Below are 24965 nucleotides of genomic sequence, written 5' to 3'. Positions count from 1 at the left end.
TAAATCAAAAAAAAATTTGGAAGATTTGTTTTATTTCAAGAATTACTATAAAGCCATAATAATCATTGCTATGGAATAGAAAAAATAGATTAACCAAAATAGAAAGGCAGAAATAGATACATATACAAGAAAATGTGGTAAATTTATTTTTTAAAATGTACCAATTAAATTTAATATGGATAGAAAAGATTATATGTGTTTTTCAACATATAGTACCAGAACAACTGGATTTCTAGATGGAAAAAACTGTAACTTGATCCATTCATTATTCCATATACAAAAATGAACTCGAAATAGAATGTAGATCTAAACAAAAAATTCAAACGAAATGGTTTCTTAAAGAAAATATCAGACAATATCTCGGCAACCTTAAGGTATTCAAAAACATTTTAGAGCACAGAAATTACTAACCATAATAAAATTATTTGATAACTAAACTTCATTGAAATTAAAAACTTCTGTTTAAAAGTCATTATTAAGAAAAATTAAAAGTCAAGCCTCAATGAGATAAATGTATTGCAATATATTTAAGCAACAAAAGATTTGTACTTAAAATATATAAAGTATTTTTAAAATTCAAAAATAAAAAGACAACAAACAAAATTTGGCATAAAATTCTGGCATTTACAAAATAAGGTATATAAATAGCCAATAAGCACAGTCACTAGGGTAGTGTAAATTAAAACCCAAAGAGAAAAAACAATGAGATATAATGAGTAGATATAGATCTCCTACAATGCTAAAATTAAAAAAAAAACAACCTATAAATAATATAGTGGATTATTCTATGCCAACCTGGTCAATTTGAGGACTACATTTCCCAGAATTTCCTTTTCTGTTTTAGATTTGGCCAAAAGAGGTACTTATGTATGATTTAAAGCATACAAATGAAACAGTGGCCATTACTCTTGTTGGTGTCAGATTTAGTGCTAGAGTGAAACAGCTGTGTCCATTGGGTCACAGTATGATCTTATTTTGCCAAGTTGTCCAACCTATTGTCTAGGCTGATCAACAGTAGTCCCAGTTCTACCATCAGATACTTGATTGTGGATCCCCAAAATGGTAACTACACCAAGGCAACAACTTCCCATAGAGCTTGCCATGAACTTCCTCTTCTTGGTCCTACTGCAGTGGCTGGATATTCTTGTTTCACAGAATTTCCTGCAAGTTCTAACTTGTCTGCCTGCACCAGTACAATAGGTAGACTCATTGGTGACTCTTTTTCTGATCCTTCCACAACCTGTCCATCTAGTCTCACTTTTGTGTAAGGTCTAATTTCTATAATTAACTCTTTATCCAATAACACACATGTTAGCTTGATTACTATAGTTCTTGGCACCTCATCTGCATTTGGATCTGATTTAAATAAATATCCTCAACTCTGAGTCTGATGTCATCAGTGAAATGAAACTTGGGAATTCTGAAATGAGAATGATTATATTTTTTCATGTGAAGAGAATAAAAATGATTTGTGGCTAAAGAGAAGACTGTGGTAGATTGCAGAAAGGCCTCAAATATTTTCTGTTCCAAAGTGACCTTTCAGTTCTTCCCATTAAAGGTGGAGTCTATTTCTTCACCCATTAAATACTTTCTCTGGCTACTGGGACATTAGCAAACATGAACCCAGAGGAGGGTTGGAAAGTAAAAGTGTATTGGAGCTTGCTTTCGCTTGCTGATTTTGTAACCCAGCTGCCCTGTGGATGACTCCTCGCTAGACTTGAAACACTCAAGGCCAAGCCATTCCTGTCATCCCAGTTGACAATGGGGACCACCAAGTACACAAGTGAAGCCATCCAGTTCCAATAAGCTGGCTAGAGCAGTGTTATTTTTTTGGCTCAAATTTATGTAGATGTTTATTTTGAAGCAAAAAAACCAAAAACCAATACAAATATTGAATGTTGAGAGGAGGCCAAGCAACTGCAACTCTAAGTCACTGATGATGGGAAATGACTCTGCAAAACTATTTGTCAGTTTCTTATAAAGCTAATCACACACTTACCTTAATATCCAGCAATTCCAGAATTAGGCATTTACCTAAGAGAAATGAAAACACATGTTCACATAAATGTACATGTAAGGAAGTGCACAGTAGCTTATTCATAATAGCAAAAATTGGGAATAACCTAAATTTCCATCAACAGGAGAATAAACAAAATATAACTTCAATAATACCATTCAGAAATAAAAAGGAACTGACCATGTATAGATAAATATACGGATAAATCATAAAAACATTAGGTTTAATGAGTGAAGCAAAGCATAAGAGTATTTGCTATGTAATTCCATGTATACGAAGTTTCAGGAGAAATAGAGAAGGGAATAGAAGCAAGGGAGTAATGATACAGTTAGTCCCCCTTTATCCACAAGGGATGCTTCCCAATTGGATGCCTAGTGGGGAGGTTCTGAGGAGACCATTAGATTGCAGGCACAATTGTTGATATAGGTTACATTTACTAATTTTCTATTTACTCTGCCATCTGTAACGCTTAACTTTGAACACAAGTTAACATACATCTTTATGCAAGATAATTATTTTGAATGGGGGGATAAGGACACATATGTAATACCTTAATCAACAAAGAAAAAATATTATTATTAAAAAGAAAAGATGATTATTTTGATCATCTATTGCTGTATAACAAACCAGCCAAAATGCAACAGCTTAAAACAATCTTTTTATTACTCCTCGTGGTTCTGTGTGTTGATTGGGATCACCTGGGTAGTTCTAGTCTGAAGATGTCACCTGGGGTCACAGTGAGTGGGTGGTTCTCTTTGGCTAAGATATCCCAGATGGCTCACTCACATGGCTGCCATTGATGCTGGCAGAAGGTTGGGACTCAGCTGAGCATGTTGACCACAGCTCCTCGCATGGCCCCACATGTCGCATGGGCTTTTCACAGGGTGGCAGCTAGGTTCAGAGAGGCAGAGTTTTGGGAGTGAGCGGTCCCAGAAGAAGAAGCAAATGCTGCCTGTCAGACCTTGTAGGACTAAGCCTAGAACTGGCATGGTGTCACTTCTACCCCTGTCTAGGGCTTATGCAATCATAGGGCCAGACTAGATACAGGATGAGGAGAAAATAAACTCCAGTTCTCCAAGGAGAGAGTCACAAAGAAATTGGGGCCATCTTTAATCCACTACGTCTTTTGTCAATACATAAAGCTATGGATTACACAAAAATCTTTTTTGGGGAAAACCATATGTCTACCATTTTTTTCAATGTTTATCTCAATGGTATGCTAGCTATATGGCGAATAATGCCACATTTATAATCAGATTATAGTCCCCATTCTATGTTCTTTTTTATTGGGGATTGCTTACTTCTTTCATAGGGTACAACTTTAGCAAACATATTTGTTCCTTCATTATAGGCTTTCTCCCCATTTACCTGTGTGGAATCCAAGTCAGAGCTACCAGAGTGTCTTTCACATCATAAAGCAAGATCTCTCTACCAGTAGAGATTAAATGTGAGCCTGGATGACCTCTTATTATTTATTCTGAATTTCTAGCCTCTGCATGGTAAAATTATAACTGTGTGGGAAGCGATCTCTGTTCAGTTCAGAATTCTGTTGAAGTCATTCCAGTAACTTGCCCATAGCAACAGAAAGAAGCCACCGTGTCATACTTGCAGCTTAACACCGAATTCTGCAAATTACAGAAAAAACTTTCTTTTCTTTTTCATAGAGATGAGCAGTTCAAGTGTCAGAGCAGAAATAATCCTATATGAGCTGATTTAATATACAAAGGTATACATTCAAACTTGGGATTTAGTGTTTTCCCTTTCATTAGCATTTACTTCTTATTGGAAATTATTTTTTTTAAATGCCCCATCAAACATGTTACTGTGTTTTGCATGGAAGAATTTACTTATTATAATCAATTAGAGGTAAGCTTTTGATTCTGATGTTATCGGCAGCTCAGAGGTTTCTATATATGGTTTTTTGTGATATTTATTTTTCAATATTCTATAACTTCAGGTTCAATTTTCCTCTTGGCCTGAGATGTATGTCCACGTTAGTTTTAATTTACTTGGTTTGATTGTGTGCCTCCTACTGTTTTCTGATTTTGGATTGTGATGAATGTTGTCAATTCAATTTCTTTCAAAATTTGAGGTTTCTCTATGGCTAGTCCATGGTGACCTTTGTGATTGATTTTTTCATGGTTATTGAAAAATAAGATATATATTTTGGGAAGAAGGTGTGTGTGTGTTTGCAGAGGATCTAGCTTATTTTGTATGTGATTGAGAAAAGTTCAACTGGAGTCATATACTATATTTTTTCCTAATACTTCCTAGAATTTGTTTTATGAATATTGATGATTTGTGTAACAACATTTATAACTTAAATTCTCATCGTGGATTCCTTTCCTTGTAATAACATGTTCTCCTGTTTCACACTTGGTGTTTTTTGCCCTGCATTTACTTTGATATTTGTGCCTTTTGGGGTTTGTTTGCATTGCCCTAATATGTCTCTGCCCTATTATTTTCAAACTATGAATCACTTTAGTTTAACATATTCTGAGCATACCAATTGTTAGAGTTCCATTGTCCATTCTCCCTTTTGTTCTCTTATTTTTTTAAAAAATATTTCCATTTCTTTTTGTAATTTTTATTCTATTTCTCTTACCATTTTTTTTTTAATCCTCACCCGAGGATATTTTTCCATTGATTTTTAGAGAGAGTGGAAAAGAAAGGGAAAGAAATATCCATGTGAGAGAAACACACCAATTGGTTGCCTCCTGCACGAGCCCTGATCAGGGCCCAGGTTGGGGAGAAGCCTGCAACCAATGTATGTGCCCTTGACCAGAACTGAACACCCGGAACCCTTCAGTCTGCAGGCTGACACTCTATCCACTGAGCCAAACTGGCTAGGGCTCTCTTACCATTTTTGATGGAAACAGACTACAGTAATAATTGTTTTAGTGAAGAATTGTTGTGAAAAGTGAATATAGCGTCCAGCATTTGTTCTGCAGCAGCCATTGTAGAGGCAATGTGCACCCAGGCGGTGTGAGAGTGGCCCCACCAAGCTCCCTCCTGGGAACCACACAGTATCTCAGCATCAAGGCCTGTCATCATCTCTTACCATTTTTGATGGAAACAGACTACAGTAATAATTGTTTTAGTGAAGAATTGTTGTGAAAAGTGAATATAGCGTCCAGCATTTGTTCTGCAGCAGCCATTGTAGAGGCAATGTGCACCCAGGCGGTGTGAGAGTGGCCCCACCAAGCTCCCTCCTGGGAACCACACAGTATCTCAGCATCAAGGCCTGTCATTGCTCTAAACCAGTGATGGCAAACCTTTTGAGCTCGGTATGTCAGCATTTTGAAAAACCCTAACTTAACTCTGGTGCCGTGTCACATATAGAAATTTTTTGATATTTGCAACCATAGTAAAACAAAGACTTATATTTTTGATATTTATTTTATATATTTAAATGACATTTAACAAAGAAAAATCAACCAAAAAAATGAGTTCGCGTGTCACCTCTGACACATGTGTCATAGGTTTGCCATCACTGCAAACTGTGACTGTGAGCATCTATGCTTCATCTCCATTTATTTTGTGCATTCCTGCTTTCACTACAGGTCAGTGTTATTTTAGGTTGTATGTGTTGTTTAGCATGATTTGGTAAGTTAATTTTTGGATCTGGGACAGCTCAAAAGTTTTTCCATATAAATTGATGGTAATTGCTTCTTCGCTTTCCACCATTTGGCTTAGGAAAGGTTTCATAGGAATGCTCTACCTTGAGCTAATGGGAGCAACCTGTATATAAACACTTAAACCTCTAGGGCAGGTTTGGCAGTGAAAAGAAAATTCAAAGATATGGGTTTGATATGGGAAATGCTAATAGACTTGTAGGGCAATACCAGATGGTATTTAGGTAATAGTTTGGAGGCAGTAGATTGAATTACTAACATTCTAGAAGTTTTTTTAAAAATATGTAACTCTAACCTATATCATCCACATTTCTACCTCTTCCATACAAGCATAAACACACAGCTTGGAAAATAAAATAAGAATGGTGGCTTTATATATTCATCTTTGAATACAAAATCCTGTACAAAGAAATGGGTAGTTCATATAATTTCACATGCATATGAAGCCTGTTCCTTAAATTGCACAATTGTCGTATATATATATTATTTCAGAGAGGGAGAGGGAGAGAGAGAGAGATAGAAACATCAATGATGAGAGATTATCACTTATTGGCTGTCTCCTGGCATGCCCCACACTGTGGATTGAGCCCAAAACCCAGGCATGTGCCCTGACCAGGAATCGAACCGTGACCTCCTGGTTCATAGGTTGATGCTCGACCACTGAGCCATGTCGGCTGGGCAAATTGTACATTCTTGAACACTGGCTAAAGTGAGCAATAATAAAACATTCACCCTATGTGAATGTAAATGTACATTTTTAACTCCGAGCTGAATAATTCCAGCTATTAATCTTAGGAAAGTTAACTGATTTAGCAAGTGAACTAATATATGTACCAAGAAGGTCAAAATCATAGGCGGTGTTATTAAATGTAGTAAAAAATAAAGATAATTCAAAGTGGTTTTTCTCATAGATGGATAACAGTATGGCTATTACCAAAGGGGAAGGGGGGACTTGGGAGAGATAGTAGAGGGTAAAGGGGGAATAAATGGTGATGGAAGGAGACTTGACTTGAGGTAGTGAACACCCAATGCAATATACAGATGGTATATTATGGAATTGTAAACCTGACACCTATACTTGTATTAACCAATATTACCCTCCAAAATTTGATAAATTAAAAAAATAATTATAACACATAAGCAACATTTTTATCAGTTGGAAAACAAAAGATGACTAACATTTGGCAGTAGTTGCATTCTTGACATATAAAGTTAATTTTAAACTATTTAAATATTTTATTTCATTGTTGATGTATATACATCCTTTATTTACATTTTAGAATGGTTTTTCTTGACTTGTTCTTAAGATTCCCTCTTAAAACTGCTGAAAATAGTTAATGATCTATAAAACTGACTTCTGGTTCCAGTAAGAAGATCCTTACGTACTTTTTACCTGAATCATTTGGTATTTACCTTTCTAATATGAATAAGAAACACATTAATTTGACTTTTATGTAATGGAGGTCATTAAATATTTATTGAGGTACCATGACTGTACCTTATCAGTAGTTAAATGTTCCTCTTACAAAGGAGATTAGAGAGATAAATGGCTGCTTTGCTTTATCCTTAGCGCTGCTGAGGAGGTGGGAGAGGCTCCCACCACCACCGCTGTACTGGAAGCCGTCAGCCTGGCTTGTGGCTGAGCAGAGCTCCTCCCATGTGAGAGCGCCCTGACCACCAGAGGGCAGCTCCTGCATTGAGTGTCTAGCGGCAAACTTTTTGGGGTGGGCAAACTTTTTGACTCGAGGGCCACAATGGGTTCTTAAACTGGACTGGAGGGCCGGAACAAAAGCATGGATGGAGTGTTTGTGTGAACTAATATAAATTCAAAGTAAACATCATTACATAAAAGGGTACGGTCTTTTTTTTTTTAGTTTTATTCATTTCAAACGTAGTTTGCCCACGGCTGTGCTAGGGGGTGGGGGTGGCCGGAGAGAGGTCAATGGGGGAAAAGGAGAAGTATGTGATACTGTATGTAATACTTTAAACAATAAAGAATTTAAAAAAAACCTTCAAAGTGTTGATTGTAAAGGAAGACCAATAAATAAATGAGGAAAAAAAGTGTTTTTAAAATTTTAAAAGTATTATGTTCCCAATTGGAAGGCTCCTTTTGATTTCAGTGACAGTGCAGGGAATATACTGATAGGTTTAAAATGAAACTGTACCATAAAAATGTAAACCTTATCTAAAAAGCCCAAGTCAGCTTTGACCAACACCCACAATTCTAGCCTTTACTTGAGGTAATTGCAATAAGGAATTTGGTATTTATCTTTCTGAATGGCTCACACAGCCTTTAATTTTTAACACACATTTTTATTTAAATGCTACTATACTGCTGCACAGTATCTCCTTGTATGGGTATTGTTAAAGAGCAAACCACAGGCCCCAAATACCATCACTTATGCTAAAGCCAATGACAAAAAACTTAGATTTAATACCTGACCTATTGCTGTTTCAGTCCCTCTCAGAAAGGTAATCTTTTTAAAAAATATATATATTTTGTTGATTTTTTACAGAGAGGAAGGGAGAGGGATAGAGAGTTAGAAACATCGATGAGAGAGAAACATGGATCAGCTGCATCCCGCACACTCCCCACTGGGTATGTGCCCGCAACCAAGGTACACGCCCTTGACCGGAATCGAACCTGGGACCCTTGAGTCCCCAGGCTGACGCTCCATCCACTGAGCCAAACAGGCCAGGGCTCAGAAAGGTAATCTTTGTTAACCACTCCGAAATTCTCTGGTCAATGAGGTAATGTGTGACCTGGGCCTACTCATCCCCAACCCCCATCTCCCATTGAAAAAAGAGGCAATTTGCATATAAAAAACTCTGGCTGTCCACCACTCCCCCAAAATGTCTTGGTCTAAAAATGATCCTTTCTCTTCTTTTGTTAATAGCTCCCTTTCTTATTAAAACTGTCCCTTTTTGTATAGCCCTTTGGAGAACTCTTCTACTTGCTCAATGGAATGCTGCTGGACTCATGAATTATTTAATACAGACAATTAGACCTTCCAATTTACTTGGCTAAACTTTGTTTTTTAATAATATACACTTGTGCATTTTATTTTCCCCCTATAGCTAAGCATTTAGTTATTGTTATTTACTATTGCTACTGTTATTTTTTTTTTACATGTATATGCAAGCTATGGGCTTCTCTATATTCTCCCTTGTATACATAAGCAAATGTTTATCCTGAGTTGATTGTAAGGGAAAATACAAATTAAAAATAAGGCTTAATTCTCCCTGTTGAAAATAAGGGAAGAGACTTTACCCACCCCTGCCTCCTCCCCACCTTTTATGAAAGTATTTCACTTGAAACTTGTAGGTTCTCTCTTTATGTATGTAAATTGGTTTGAAAGCTAAATAAGCCTCTGCCAGCTTTCTCAAGGACCTTGAATACATGTCAGAAAAGGTCAAAGAGTTACTTAAAAATGTAACATCCTATATAATAAAAGGGCAATATGCAAATTGTCCCCTTGACCAGGAGTTCGACTGGAGTTCGACCAGGGCGCTGAGGAGGCCTGTCAACCACCCAAGGCCCCTCACCCTGGCCATGCACAAATTCGTGCACTGGGCCTCTAGTGTAAACATATTTGTGATTCCCAGGCAAAGATCAGTTGGTGAGAAGAATGAGCTCCATTTTCTGGACCATGAGTACTATTTATTCCCAGATCAAGTATAATTCTGTGCCTCTCAGATCAAGTGTAATTCTGTGCTAGCTTTTTTCCCTGCTATTTATAAATGCATGGATCATTCCTACCCAAGTTCATAATAATGTGTAAGACATTTTTTATACCTCATTTCACATTAGCTTTGGATTATGTCACAAACACCTTTAAATATCCCTCTGAAAAAGAGAAGTTGTACCTTTCACATGATTATCATTAAGTTCCTTAACAATAAAAGTAAAAGTAAACAGACAAAGTTTTCTAAGGCATAAAAATATACCCCATATTACCTGGTAGAGCTACATTAATTCAAAACAAAGACATCAGTCAAAATATTTATTCTGTTCTTAATTGGATTGAATGGTAATACAAATATTGTGAGCCAGACGTACCTTCCTCATGTATTATATTTTAAATGCCCAGAACTTTATATAAAACCACACAACCTTGTTTCTCTCACAATTCATACTATGGGACCTTGGGTCTAACCTTTGAATAACTCCTTTCCTTGACCATGACTGTTATAGATCTGATAAAACTAGCTCCAGTTAGAAGTTTTGAGGGGGAAAACCTTGCTAAACAGAAACTTCAAGCCTTCTGTGGCTAACAGTCTAAAAGCCTCCCTCAAAAGTGAAGATAGAATACAAAAATATAGGCTCGTACAATTACTGTAAGACTGCTGGGAAAGTTCATTACCACCCCAGTGCTTACACTAAGAGCCACAACTTGCAACTTGTACCAAATCTTGAGCATTATCATTTTCAAAGATGTTAAGAAGGATGTAAACATTATCCTGCACCTGACGGCAGCAGCAACAACAAGAGAAGCCCAAGTGCTCACTCTAAGGTGTAGAGCCATGCTCAGGATAGACACCGACACCCACTTCAGCTAAGGCTCCCAGAGTGCCCTCACGGTCACGTTAAGCACAGCTCTGGGAAGATCACAGAGCAGGGCATCCACCACCTCAATCCCTTCTCAGGAATTTGCTCCAAATGGAGAAACCAAGTCAGGCTGCATCTGGTGAGCAGGAGAGGAGCTGAAGCCACATCAGCAACACTGGGATTTGCTCTCTGCTGGCAAGGCCTTCTCGTGCAGTTTAATTTTGTCCCCATCGTTGTCTTCATTGGGAAAGCTTTGCTGGTTCATGAGAATGTTCTCCACCAGGAAGCGGGCTGCTTCCTCTATGTTGATGTTGTCCTGTAGAGCAGAAATAAGGAACAGGATCAATTCTGAGGATTAATCCACAGAATAACGCTTGAAGAATATTCACAGGAACTAGGAAAGTTCCTCATTGGGGACACTATAAGTACCCAGCTATCAGCTTCTCCAACACTACAGTGTTAGCCAAGAGTTCAGTGCTACTGAGCAATGTGGCTATGGAACCCTCTTCTTTTTACAAAAGATCACCGTTTTGGATGTTCCTATTTTAAACTTTTTGCCACTGAGGTTCAAAAAACTATTTTGATGGTTGCAAATAAATATTCACCCCCCTCTGTGTTGCCACTCACATAAATGGAAGCAATGAAATGAAAAACATCCCTGCCCTTGAACATCTAATTCAAGTATTCTGGATACATTATGAAGAAAAAGGTCAAGGGGCCACACCATATTAAAATAGGATAAATCCATCATGTTGCTCCCCTATCTCTGAGTGATGCCAGAGGGGTTCTTGGCTTCGCACAGGTAAGAATTCAAGACACGAGCCAGACAGAGAAGAGGTTGACGTGGAAAAGCAGGTTTTATTGAGCAGAGAGGACAAGCACGAAAAGCCACTCCACAGAGTAGTCTTGTTTCCTTCTCTTGTGGAGTCTCACGAGAGAAGAAGAGACTCCAACCATCTCTAGAGGTTAAGCTTATATCTATTATAACTGGTTATAGTTTCTATGGAAAATTGCTGCTATGGGGAAATAGAGAGTGGGAAAAGTTGGGATTAACTTTAACCATTACTAGGTATATTTTGTGGCCTTGTGCTTTCCCTTTAAGGCAGCGGTTCTCAACCTGCGGGTCGCGACCCCTTTGGTGGTCGAACGACCCTTTCACAGGGGTCGCCTAAGACCATACTGCATATCAGATATTTACATTACGATTCATAACAGTAGCAACATTACAGTTATGAAGTAGCAACGGAAATAATTTTATGGTGGGGTCACAACATGAGGAGCTGTATTTAAAGGGCCAGGAGGTTGAGAACCACTGCTTTAAGGTATGGGTAAACGGTAATGTACGAGTGAGGAGCTATTCATCAATCCTTGCAGGAGTTTTCCCTGTCCAGAGGCTCTTCCTGGTCTGCTTAAATCTCTGGTCAGCCCAGTTCCGTGTCAGGCAGCACGAGACAGGCCCTGGACTTAGTTGATTTATATAGTCCTCATGCCCCCTCTCCTGTATTATTAGTGTGAATTATTAATTTTAGATGTCATATGTAAATTGACCTGAAACAATGTTGTAGGTGTGATGTCCATTAACACTATCCTAAGGAATCACTACCTATCACATTTGTGTAATAGATTTATAAGTTGTCATCAAGTAGACAATCAGTAACACATAGCAAAATATGTGATTTTTAAAATATTTAACTTAATATTTTAAAATAATTGTATTTACAAAAACATTGCAGTAATAGTAAAAATTCCTAAACATTCTTCATCCATATTCCTCAAATGTTAACATCTTAGATAAATGGAGTACAACTATCAAAATCATGAAATTAGATAATAGTATTATCAGCATTATTCTATCAACCTTATTCAAATTATACCAACTGTCCAGGTGAGCAGCTGAATTGTGTGGTCATGTCTCCTGTCTCCTTTAATCTGGAACAGTTCCTTAGTCTCCTTACTTTCATGAACTTGACATTCTCAGAGAGTACTGGCCAAAGAATATCCCTTAATTTGGGTCTGCTTGATGCTTCCTTGGCATTAAGTTCGTTATGCATTTTGGACAGGAATAAGGCATGAGTGATGTCTTTGTCAGTGTATGAGGCCCACTTGCTTAAAGTTCTATCTCTCAGGTTTCTCCCTGAAATATTCCTCTTCTTCCCTATGTACTTAGTAAGTAAAATATGTAAATATTCTATGTTTCACCATACTTTTTTCCATTAATTTTAGCTTCAATCAATTCTTCCCTAAAACAATTATTGCTGTGGTGTTTAATGGTGATTTTCTATTTCCATAATTCCTTCTACATTTATCAGCTGTAATTCTACAATTCTCTTCTCTACCACTTATTTATTCATATCATGGATTATTATTTTATTCTGTGTACATAGTATTACAATGTTATTTACTTTGTTGCTCAAATTGTCTTAGATAAGGGGGCTCCTATAGGCAGGCTCCTGTGCCTTTGTGATATGTCTCCATCACACTTTGTGTTTCTTACTTTCTGGCACCACAAAATATCTCAGGCATGTCTTCACTTGCTTGTCCCATGGTCCTGAAACCAGTCATTTCTCCAGGAAACCCTGGTTCTTTTTATTGGAGAATAGCAGCATTTAAAATTACTGAGAACTCTGTAAGCGATTGGCTCTGTGGTGTCATTGCTTCTAAGCCCTCTCAACAGACATTCAGTAGATACTTGTGTGTATCCATATGCACATCAAGATCTATTTCTACGTTTACCTCTCTGTTTAACCTCCAGTGGACACTATTTTTCCCCATGACTCCATCATCACTCAATGTTATTCTGATCATAAGAGGCACCAAACAATCTTCCACTTTTAGAGTGAGTTTTGGGTGAAGCTAAAAACAACCTGGTAGTATGTAGGTGATTAGTAAGTACAATTTTTTTTTAAAATATATAAATAGGAAATTCACAGAAGGCATACTAAAACCTGGAATTGTGCTAAGATTACACCAAACTTATGGTTTTGAGTTTGTTTGTCATCACAGAATTTCTCAAACATAAGTCTGATTGCTATTTGACCTCTAAAGTGAAACTTCCAACACACATAAACAAGCACCCTCCACCCTCCAATACTTTGTGCTTGTGATTTTCACCTTTGCTTTCTTGCATATCTAGGCTGTTAAGACTTTCAAAAGTGACTTATGTGTGTGTGTTTATTTTATTTATTGGTTTGAGAAAGAGGAAGGGAGAGAGGGATAGAGCAGTAATGGCGAACCTTTTGAGCTCGGCGTGTCAGCATTTTGAAAAACCCTAACTTAACGCTGGTGCCGTATCACATATAGAAATTTTTTGATATTTGCAACCATAGTAAAACAAAGATTTATATTTTTGATATTTATTTTATATATTTAAATGCCATTTAACAAAGAAAAATCAACCAAAAAAAATGAGTTCGCGTGTCACCTCTGACACACGTGTCATAGGTTCGCCATCACTGGGATATAGGGAGAGAGGGAGAGAGAGAGAGAGAGAGAGAGAGAGAGAGAGAGAGAGAGAAACATCAACTTATTCCACTTAATTATGCATTCATTGGTTAATGCTTGTATGTGCCCTGACCAGGGATCGAACCTGCAACCTTAGCATATTGGGACAACACTCTAACCAACTGAGCTACCACACCATGAAGGATCAAAAAAAAACATTTTATCCAGCTTCCCATATGGGTCAAAGAAAAATTCTCACTCTACTATTCATGAAGAAACATGTCACAAATATTGATACTTTCTTCCTTTTCAAATTATTTCATACACAGTTAATATAAAACTCGTCAAATGTCATCCAAATTCATCTCTCTGACTTTTTCAGTGCCTTTGCTAGCCTTGCACATGAAATACATCTTCACGAGGGACATGGTCCTAGGTTTGTTAGCCTTCTGGAAAAATTTAAAAAATGCTTGTGCTTCATCCCATAAACTCTAGGTGCATGAGACTTCACTTAAAGACTCAGCTCACAGAAAATGGCATTTGTTATTTACTCTGAATAATAGCTCATTTTAATGTGAAATCTGTCCTGTTCACCTCCCACTAACCAATTTTGAAAGCATTAAGCATTGCTGCTGTTGACTGAACTTTTTTCCAGGCTTCCAACCAGCACTCACCTAAGTCCACCTAAATACTTTATATTTACAAGCTCACAGCAGAGCAGATACTCAGGCAAAACAGATCTCACCTTTGCGGAGGTTTCAAACCATCCAGTGAAGCCATGTTCTTTGCAGAACTGGTCCATCTGGGCAGGAATCTGACTACCTTCCTTTTTCTGGTCACATTTATTAGCTAAGAGAACAGCAGGAATAGGGCCACCACTTGGAAGATGGACTTTGCTGTCCAGGTCACTTTTCCATTTTAAGACGGCCTCAAATGTGGAACCTCTCGATATATCAAAGACTACAAAAGCACCAACAGCTTCTTTATAGTAGACTCGGGTCATGTTGCCAAACCGCTCCTGCCCTAGAAAAAAATATAATAAGAGGTTAAACACTCCTAATTTAAACAGGGTCCCAATTTAGATATAACCCCCCTGACCCTAAGAATAATGCTATAAACACATATCTCCCATTCCACAGCAACATAAACTGTGAGATTAAGGACATACACACAGAGCTGACTCACAAAGCAGAGTGGCTGATCATGTGGCCTGAGTACACAAGTAACTCATTTTTATTCTGCCCCTGTACAACACAGTCTCCATAACCATCAAGGTCAGTACTTAAAGCACAGAGTCCATCACTTTCCTCTCCCCTGGGTCTAAGAGAAGAGAGGTACTAAAGGAAAAAAGAAAGCTGGGAATAGAGGAAGAAGAGACAAGAATAGGAGAAAATGAAGCTTGCAGGAAGAAGATAAGTATAGTGGGTTAAATGCTAACGAAAAAGATTAGGACTGGACATGAGATAAATGATTTCATGCTCAATATTTATCGTTCCTTCACATCTCCACCGGATTTTGACTCGATATACAAGATTGCTCTTTTTTAAGAAGGCAGACATATGCAAACCTATTACTGTAGAACAAAAAGTGGCACCATGGTTGTGCTATTAATAGAAGGATCAAATTACAGAGTTCTTCAAATATTGTACTTTTAAAATAATTTAAAGGTTAAAAATTTTGGGGGGAAGAATCTATTGCTTACCATATCATACAGGACTTTGCAAAGCATGCTCTTACTATCTGATATCACACTATTCTTGGAGTAGAAAGATCCTTATCTTCATCTGACAGATGAAAAAAACACACAAAGAGCTGCTTGACCAGGATTCAGTAGCAATGACTAAAGAAGATGGGACTCGAACCTGGGTCTCCTGACTCCCACACACCTATGGAAATATGATGCCAGCCATTCTGAACTTGCAGTTTGCCTTGACTTTTAAAGCTTATATCTTCAATCGGTCAAGTTACTGAGTAGAGGACTAAGAAAACATGAGTGGCAGTCAACACTAATCTGAGATTTATAACTCTGACCAATGTTAAAAACACTGCGATAGGACATTTTCCAGTAAAACACATGATGAAAAACATGCTTTACCTACATTTTATTGATAGTAACAAATGCAAAGCTACCCTGAATTAATATATTTCTCCTTCAAATTCTACTATGCCATTATGCAATTTTAGATATTGTTTAATGAAATAATGGAAGGATAAAATAATAAGTTTAGTCCCTCAAAAGTCTTTATTATTCTGAGATTCTACTTTCCACAAATACATAAGTGAAATTCCTGCAACGCTGAATGCTCCTGGGTTGTGTCCTATGACAGGAGAGGACTGGGCAGAGAAGAAAGCCACAGCTATTCACTACAAAGACAGCTGCATAAGTTCTGTTTTGTGTGGTGTGGGTCTGTTAAAAATTAAAGTTTACAGCAATATGGACACTCAGCAGGACCCAGGAGATCTTCCTCTTTTTTATTTCATTTTATTTTATTGATTTCAGAGAGAGGAATGGAGGAGAGAGGGTTAGAAACATCAATGATGAGAGAGAATCATTGATCGGTTAATTCCTACACACTCCTTATTGGGGATCCTGCCCAAAACCCTGGCATGTTTCCCTGACCAGGAATCGGACCATGACCTGCTGGTTCATGGGTGGACACTCAACCATGGAGCCACACTGACTGGGCGAGAGATCTTCCTCTTAATAGGTCTGAGGAAGTAGTTCAGATGGTAGGAGAACTCTTAAGCAGCACCACCTTCTTTGACCAGTCCTGTGGCTATTTCTTACTGGAGGGAAGAGAACATTTTCATGCTTTTCTGACAAAACACTTAAGTGGACAATATTATAACTGGAAGACAACAACCTGTATTATCTAGTCAAACCTCTCTTATTTTGTAGCTGAGAAAATAAAACCCCAGGGAAATAAAGTTCCTCAAATATCCTAGGCTGATTGGTTATCTAGTGTGCTGTCTGATCTGTTAGCCAAGTATTTTCTGGGTATGCACTGCTCCATATGTCCCCATGTTTCCAAACAGACCCAAGGCAGTAAGTACCATAGCACAGCCCTAATACAGGCCAGAGATGCTTTCTCTTATGATTTTAATCACTGGTTTCCTTTAGTTTGTTAAGGTTTGTCTCAATAGTTTATGTTCATACCCTACTTACTAAATAATCTAAATGTTTCTTAATGTTGTTTGAAACTAAAAATATAAATTTCACAATGACAAATCAAATCAAGCACTAGGACAATTGGTGCCTACTTTTCCAAGTATAAGTGCTTAGTTTTTCCCACGCACTGAGTATCACTGAGCTACATATTCTTGCTCAAGGTCATTGAATGAAAATGCATAATTTCTAATTAGTGCATGTAAAACCGTTTACAAAAATCCTTAAATCTCATTGTGCACTTCAGAGATGAAGCTCTTCTAACAAGCTGATATGGTTGGCAGCTGATAGATCAAGACCCAAACTTTAAGTCCAATCATTGGTTCTAAAAGGATGACTATATGTCCATTTAACACTTTATACAGCTTGATATAGGTAATAATGTGATGTTGTAATGTGTCTTGGGTTTTACATGTAGGAGGGCTATAATTTGTAACCACATGAGTATTTTTGCTATTTTTAGGCATCAAGTTTATGACTCATTGTGCTACTAATTTATCAAGCTATTATAAACTTGCCCCAGCATTACACTCTAGTATTTAACATGTTAGAATTATAGGTACTGTTAAAAGTAAAACAATTTCTTAAATAACTACCATAATAGTAACCAATAAAGCGATGTGAGAATAGACTGTACTGCTACTTGCATATTCCCCGTCCCCTGCACTTACTTGCATAATTTTCCATAAAATAAGTGTATTATTCTCAGTAAAAGAAGTTCAAAAGATAATGCATCAAATTAGCACCATCTGAGTGTAAATTTGATATGCACTGAATTTCACAGTTTAATACTGTACTACTAAGAAGGTAAAAGGAGTTACATGTTAGAACACAATTCCATTCATTTCTCTGATTTTCTTATTTTTTAATGTGTTCTTATTTATTTTTTTTAGAGAGAGAGGAAGAGTGAGGGATATATATAGAGAAACATGAGATGAGAGGGAAACATCATTGATAGGCTGCCTTCTGCACGGTCCTTACTGGGGACTGAGTCCACAACCCGGGCATGTGCCCTGACTAGGAATGGAACCAGTGACCTCTTGATTCATGGGTCAACACTCAACCACCGAGCCCTATGTAAAATGATAGGGGGATAACATAACAGTGAAACCTTTGATGCAGAAATATCTGGGTCCATGCCCTATCCCTGCAATTCGGTGACATAACAACTGTCCTCAACTTTAGTATAAATCAGATCACCCATGGGGCTTGGTAAATTGCAAATTTCCAGGCCTCACCTCTGGGAATTCTAATTTGCTAAGTATGGAGGATTGCTAATTACCTACCCCAATATCCCATCACAGAATTTTATTTGGAGAAGCAATCTCAAATTTTTTTAAAAGCCCTAGATTTCCTAGCTGGCCTTGCAGCAAGGCATGTACATTTGATTGAACCACAAAAACATGGAATATGGCCAAGGAATAGCTGAGTGGTGACACATCAGCTTTAGTCCATAAAAACTTCATGGCTCTGCTCACCAGCCTTGGATGGCCCAGCCACATACTTACTAGGTGAGATAACTGACTTCATGGTGATGTTTGGCAGATGAAGCCAAGTCTGTTGATACAGTTTGATGCTAAATAATCTGCATTTTAAGCACCTCCCATGAGTCTGATGGAGGAGGCACCATATAGCCACACTAAAAAAAAAAAAACAAAACAAAAAAAACATCTAATAGATTTAGCTTAATTTCAAGAAGCAATAAAAAAAATCACTGCATAAGATGCTTAAGGCAAATATCTGGATAGAAGTTAATGTAAAGAATGGGAAGAAGAGAATGTAAGGTCATCTATCAGTTAGAAAGACCAACAGAGATCCTTAAATTAACCCGCTGTTAGGCATTTATTTTTATGTGGTTCATCTCATTCAAAAGAAGAGTGAGGAAATTACAGATTCCTAGTCTCCTGGATTGCAAAAAGTCAAAAAGCTTTTTTGACAATATAGTTGAATAAAATTCTAAAGCACTTTTTTTTCTTGAACTTGTATGTCCTCCAGAAATTTCCCTACATTTATGCTTTCACTATTTTTACCATTCAACCAAAATACAACGTAAACTTGTCAACTTACCCACTCTCTATTAGGTAAGTGTTGTTTAAGTGTGAAATCCTTACTATTTTAAGAATATGCTATTTTGGGGTTACAAATCTAAGGCCTTCAAAGTCTTCCTCTTTGCAAGTATACTTTCAATCTATTTTAATAAATGCCTAGAAATAAATATTACTCATGCTTTTTATTTTCTACATTTTATGAAGCTTTGACATCGTAGGGCCTTGTGGACTTAAAGGAAGGACTGACCCTCCCAGGGTTAGCTAGTTCTTAGAGACAACCTGCTGAGAGTATGTCTTTGATATGTAAACCAACCAATGCAGAGTCCATACCCTCCATCAGCCTCCTGTTTGCAGGCTCCTGCAGTCTAGGACTCTATCCTCAGGCCCTAAATCACCCCATAGCCAGCTATTAGACAACTAGGGACCACCCTATAGTCCCCCCCAATAAATCTTTCCAACTACCCAAACTTAAGTTTGCTCAGCTTGTCTATGCTGCCTTGCGCATCCCCTCCTACAAAAACCACAATCAAGGCTCTTGCCCATGCTTTCCCCTCACTCATCTTGCCACCTGACCAAGGAGGTCCTGCAGGCTGAGGCCTGCTCCCTCATCTTGGGAACCCTAAGTAACAAACTTTGTTTACAATGGCTATAGTCTCCTGATGTGTAGACCCATCATACCTGAATAAAAATGAAGTCCTGGGAACACTTAAAAATTGAATAAGAATCATTAAAATTCCATATCAAAAGCTTAAGAAAATTGAAAGATCAGGATAACACATAGATGATGGATAAAAGTTCTCCTAAAATAGATTTAAAAATAACACTGCATCTCTAGACTAATGCATGGCTTTACTGGTTTAATCAGTGATGTCACAGAGAAGACCAGATAAGCATCTACTACCTTGCTTTTCCTGGGTGTGTTCTGCAACCATATACCATCAAACAGTTTTGTTATCATCAAAAGCCCATAGTTTGGAAATGCACACACACAAAAATGATAGAGCCAAACAAAAAAGTATCTACCTTGGAAGTAATAATTAAGAGAAGTATAATAACTGAACATTCTGGATAATAACATAAAGAGATGATAATTATAATGAGTATAAAATATGAGTCATACACTTTAATATAAGAATGATCAGAACATTTGCAAATTTAGACAAGGGTTTATACCGCTGTTATATCACCAGTGAACCCCAAATCGGACATATTATTAATAGCTGATTGTTTTCATATCTCAGTCATGAGACCTGTCTCTGTACAGTACTACTGATACCTATGTTTTCTTGGTCAAGTTACTACACCTCACTGTATTTAGACTATGGGATCTCCAAAAGTTTATAATTTAATTCAAACAATAGAGTGATTAGGCAAATGGTTGGGAGCAAAGTCAAGTTTAGTACTTTTTACCAGTTGTCTGTCTATATACCTAACCTGAGCATCTTTTTGCTTGGGTTAATTGAGGCAACTAAGAATGGTAACATATTTAAATAAATAAATAAATAAATAAATAAATAAGGAAAGGCAATAGACATATCATTGTCAAGGAATTTCAATATGGGTAACACATATGTTATCATGCTGACCATCCTGCCTGTACAATTGTGAATGCACAGTGCAGACTGGGGTGCCCAAAAGTGTCTCAGGACTCAAATATTGAGGAAGATTGAAAGATGTAAAATGAGACAATAAGCTTTGCTTGTAATTCAGTAAAGCAGTTGAACCTGAGTAAGACTGAGGATGGCAAAGTTGTACGGGAGTCAGATGTAGTAAATATTTTTAAAATCCCTATAAATGAGTTACTAAGTAATTGACCACCAATAAGCCCTTGGAAAGTTACTGTTTAAAACAGAGACTATACAAACTACATAGACTAAGTCCTCAGAGCCCTGCTTCTTCTTATTTAGAAGAAACTTGAACATTAATAATCCCTGATTTTATTATATTTTGAATATCAAGAATATGTCAGAGGGAATAGTCCATATTTTGTTCATAAAGGGTTAAAAGTTATAAAATACGACAAGAACAGGCCAATAGATACCTATAGTAATTGACAATATACAACAGCGGTTCTCAAGCTGTGGGTCACGACCCCTTTGGCGGTCGAAAGACCCTTTCACAGGGGTTGCCTAAGACCATCCTGCATATCAGATATTTACATTACGATTCATAACAGTAGCAACATTACAGTTATGAAATAGCAACGAAAATAATTTTATGGTTGGGTCACAACATGAGGAACTGTATCTAAAGGGCCAGAAGGTTGAGAACCACTGATATACAAGCTGGAACAAGAAAATCAAGGTCAACATTCAAATTTAGGGTGGGAATAAAAAAATACACACTAAATCTAAGTATGGTTTATATAATTTAAAATGTCTTCCAAGCATGCATTTTATGTTTTGGTTAATAATATTTACATGAACTTCAGAGTAGGCTATTGCTGATTTGTTCTATGGCCCAAAGGAGTGTTACTCAGATTTTTATAAAGGAATTTTAATCCCCAAAATGCCATTTGGCATAAGGATTATTTTGAACTAAAGGCATCTTTTTGTTCAATTTATATTAAAATATTTATGTTTTGTCCAGTTGGTGTGGCTCAGTGGTTGAATGTTGACCCATGCACCAAAAGGCACATGCCCAGGTTTCGAGCTCAGTCCCCAATAGGGGCTGTGCAGGAGGCAACCAATTGATTTTTCTCTCTCATCAATGTTTCTATCTCTCTCCCTACTCCCTTCCTCTCTAAAAAAATAAATAAAAACATTTTTTTAAAAAAACTATGTTTTGCTACATGGGGTTTCATTTCCTTAAGAGGGCTCTTGGGTCATGTAAAACTTATATTAAGTAAATTTCTACTGTTAACTTATCTTACATCAATTTTATTCTCAGGCCCAGCTGAAAAAACTCTAGGAGGGTAGAGATAAAAAGCTGCCTCTCCTAAAAATGCAAATCACTTCAATGAATACATGAAGGCTGAATTATATTAGATCTAAATGGACAAAATTTGTTTGTTTGTTTATTTGTAAAGATTTAGCCTAGACCAGCCATTCAACCTACATGGAAAATTCTATAGTTGCTAATAAGCTTATAATAAGTAGTAAGTCAAATACTACTTCACCTATAATATATAATAAATGAAGATTAGAGACATCTCTTGCTACATCTTAATTTAGTATGCATTTATTAAACTCTCTTTAACACCTTGCCAGAGACTGCAATATCCTATATAATAAAACCCTAATATGCAAATTGACCAAATGGTGGAACAACCAGTCACTGTGATGCGCACTGACCACCAGGGGGCAGACGCTTAATGCAGGAGCTGCCCCCTGGTGGTCAGTGCACTCCCACAGGGGGAGAGCTGCTCAGCCAGAAACTGGGCTCACTGGCAAGTGCAGCAGTGGTGGTGGGAGCCTCTCCCACCTCCTTTGCTGCAGGCGGGCGGTAAGGAACGAGGGGTCCCAGACTGCAAGAGGGCGCAGGCTGGGCTGAGGGACCTCCCCCGCCAGTGCACAAAATTTTGTGCATCGGGCCTCTAGTTTTAATATATTTCAGTATGTGTTGAGCAGCAGTCTCAAAACAGGTATGAGTTAAGAGACAGCAATTGCCTAACACAAAAATTATATTAAACTGCATCTGTATTTTAAAGCCACATTCATTTGATGGGTTAAGAAAGGATTTCCTAAGGCCTGTACCCAAGAGTCACTATTTTTCTTATTTTAAAGAGTTTAGCTGAAACTGCTTGGCCGCATTTACAAAAAGCATTTGGACAACTCCTGCCTGTCACACTTGCCAAAGCTCTCAAGTACAGAGAGTGGACATAATCTCTTTTCCACATTTCCTAACTCTAAATTAACAGAAAAATTAGCTCGTAATAACACCACACCTTAAGTTAGTCATATCAAGTGGCCAGCTCTACTTACTCTTTTGCAATTAAGGACTATTTCTATCCTTTGAGATTTAAATATGACTCAACTTTGTTACTACATAAGGTAAGTATGTTTGGCCACAAGGGAACTTTTTGGAGTGGGCCCCCAGTTGGCCTTCATTACATCATTACTACTTAATTCCAATGGTATGAGTTAGGATTCAAATACCCAAACCAAACATAGTTAATGATGTAGCTCTTTAAACCTTAAGTTAAAGCCAAGCTATTTTTGTCTCTCATCTCTGAAAACCTTTTTTATAAGGTGACCCTAATAATTTCCCATCACCTCATAAGTTTATGTCTAATCTTGTTAATTGCTGGTGTGTATGGTGGGCTGAATGGTCTCTAACATCCAGGAATCCCTTGTGTGTGTGTGTGTGTGTGTGTGTGTGTGTGTGTGTGTGTGTTTTAAGGCAAAAGTGCAAGGATATTCCATCTGGGCTGATATGTATCAGAATCCGATAAAGACTATGTGCCCTTCCTAGATGTATAGGTCTTTTAAGGAAGAATGAAAAAAGAAGAGGTGATACCCAGGAAGAAAACATGTTTTTGCTTTCCCAAGTCTCTAAACATCAGCATTTTTCCTTGAAGCTTAAAAACACAACTACAGTGGGGCCTTGACTTACGAGTGTCCCGACTAACGAGTTTTTTGAGATTGAGTTGACAGAGTAATTTGAGTTAACGAGCTCCTTAACGAGCTCGGTCTCGGAACAAATTAAACTCGTAAGTCAAGGCCCCACTGTATGCTGTATAAACCTTTTATTTGCCTGCACTGGGGCCTAATCATAATTTAATAGCTAAATACCACGTTATTTAAATGAAGACTAATGCAAAGTCAACAAGCCTCTTACGCAGGGGTTTAAAATCACCTTCATGGCAATCTACAGCTACACTGAAGATTCCGGGAGAATGAATATCACATGGCACGACAACCGTTAGGACCCAGGACAGTCATAAAGCAATACTACTGTTCAGAAGTGTTCTATGAAATAGCAGGAAGTGTTTCGAAAGAAGCCTCTGGCTTCAAAAGATGACTTTTCAAACGAACTTTTGGTTTTCTGGAACCGAAACACCCAGCTGATGGTCCCCCTTTCTCTGAGGGACTGATGAACATAAATTTATTCTCATATCTGAAGTTGGGAAGTCTGTTCTTAAGTAACTGAGTACCTGGGTTATAACTTTTCAATACTTTCTCATATGCAATAAGCTTTGGATGAATAGTGCACTACCTAGTGCACAGACCTGCGTCCCCACAGTCCCTGTCCTCTACCAGCTGGGTGACCATAGAAGGTATGGGCTTCGGTTTATGCATTTATAGGATCAAGGATGGCCTCTCCAACCCTGAACATGCTCCCAGGCAAATGCTGAGCTTCTTAGCACCGGCTAATAATTGAACAGGGTACCACTTCCATATTTAAACTTTCCAAAAGTTGACATCTTTTTTAATACCCACATCCCAGCCACCCCACCACCCAGAGTTCACAAATTAGAGCAAGAAGAGGTACCCCTCAGAGACGGGTGTTATGCTCCAAAATGACAGCTGAAAGCAAATGCCAGGAAAACAGATGGGGGAAGCGGGTGCAGGGGTGGGGCGCTGGTTTAGAGAGAGAAGGAGGAGCAACAAGTTTCCAGAGATGCCTTCCAAAACCTTCCCCTGGGTGGCCTCGCCTCGAACTGAGAGCAGTACTTGCAGAGGGGAGTTTCACTCATGAAGCAGAGTCTGGGATCCCAGGCAGAGGGTGAAAAACCTTCTGGAAAGGAACCTGGTCTCGAGGTTGCTTGTGTCCCTACCTAGAAGTGTAACTTTGGGTAAGTCAGGGACTTCAGTTCTCATCTGGGAAGGTGGAAGCTGAATGGAGCAGCCGGCCCCCCTCCGGGGACTCCTCCTGGTGCTTATGAGCGGGTCCACGTTCCGAGTTCAAACTTCTGGAAAGGCCTCTAGGCTTCCTCACCCGGGGCCAGGTGGGCGCGGAGCGGAGTGGAGGGCTCTTTTCCATCCCTGGGATATGGAAGGCCCTCCGCGGACTTAGCAGAGCATCTCCGCAGGCTCCTGCTTCCTGCACTGACTTCCCTGGTCCCACCGCTAACTTCCCCAGCTACCGCGCGGCGCACTGTCCTGCCCCACTGGGTCCACCCGACCGCGTCCCTCCCCCGTGGATTTAGTCTCTGTTCTAACCGTGC

The 24965-nt window shown here is 38.2% G+C and overlaps 1 protein-coding gene and 1 long non-coding RNA gene across 2 annotated transcripts; one reads left to right on the top strand and one right to left on the bottom strand.

Moving 5' to 3' along the window:
* Window positions 1–7604: 7604 nt before the first annotated feature.
* On the top strand, window positions 7605–9757 carry LOC106724327. Its single transcript, XR_001360083.1, has 2 exons — window positions 7605–8124; window positions 8363–9757. It is a non-coding gene; the product is annotated as an uncharacterized LOC106724327 (long non-coding RNA).
* RAB32 (RAB32, member RAS oncogene family) lies at window positions 9644–24787 on the bottom strand. The gene is made up of 3 exons (XM_005883715.2): window positions 24576–24787; window positions 14388–14665; window positions 9644–10517 (listed from the first exon to the last, which is right to left on the bottom strand). The coding sequence occupies exons 1-3, from the start codon at window positions 24616–24618 to the stop codon at window positions 10368–10370; spliced, it is 471 nt and encodes a 156-aa protein (XP_005883777.2). The 5' UTR covers window positions 24619–24787; the 3' UTR covers window positions 9644–10367.
* Window positions 24788–24965: the final 178 nt, after the last annotated feature.

This window comes from Myotis brandtii, unplaced genomic scaffold (assembly GCF_000412655.1).
Source record: "Myotis brandtii unplaced genomic scaffold, ASM41265v1 scaffold8, whole genome shotgun sequence".
NCBI classification, from domain to species: domain Eukaryota; kingdom Metazoa; phylum Chordata; class Mammalia; order Chiroptera; family Vespertilionidae; genus Myotis; species Myotis brandtii.
Note: the sequence above shows the minus strand (reverse complement) of the source record. Positions and strands in the feature narration are given on the sequence as shown.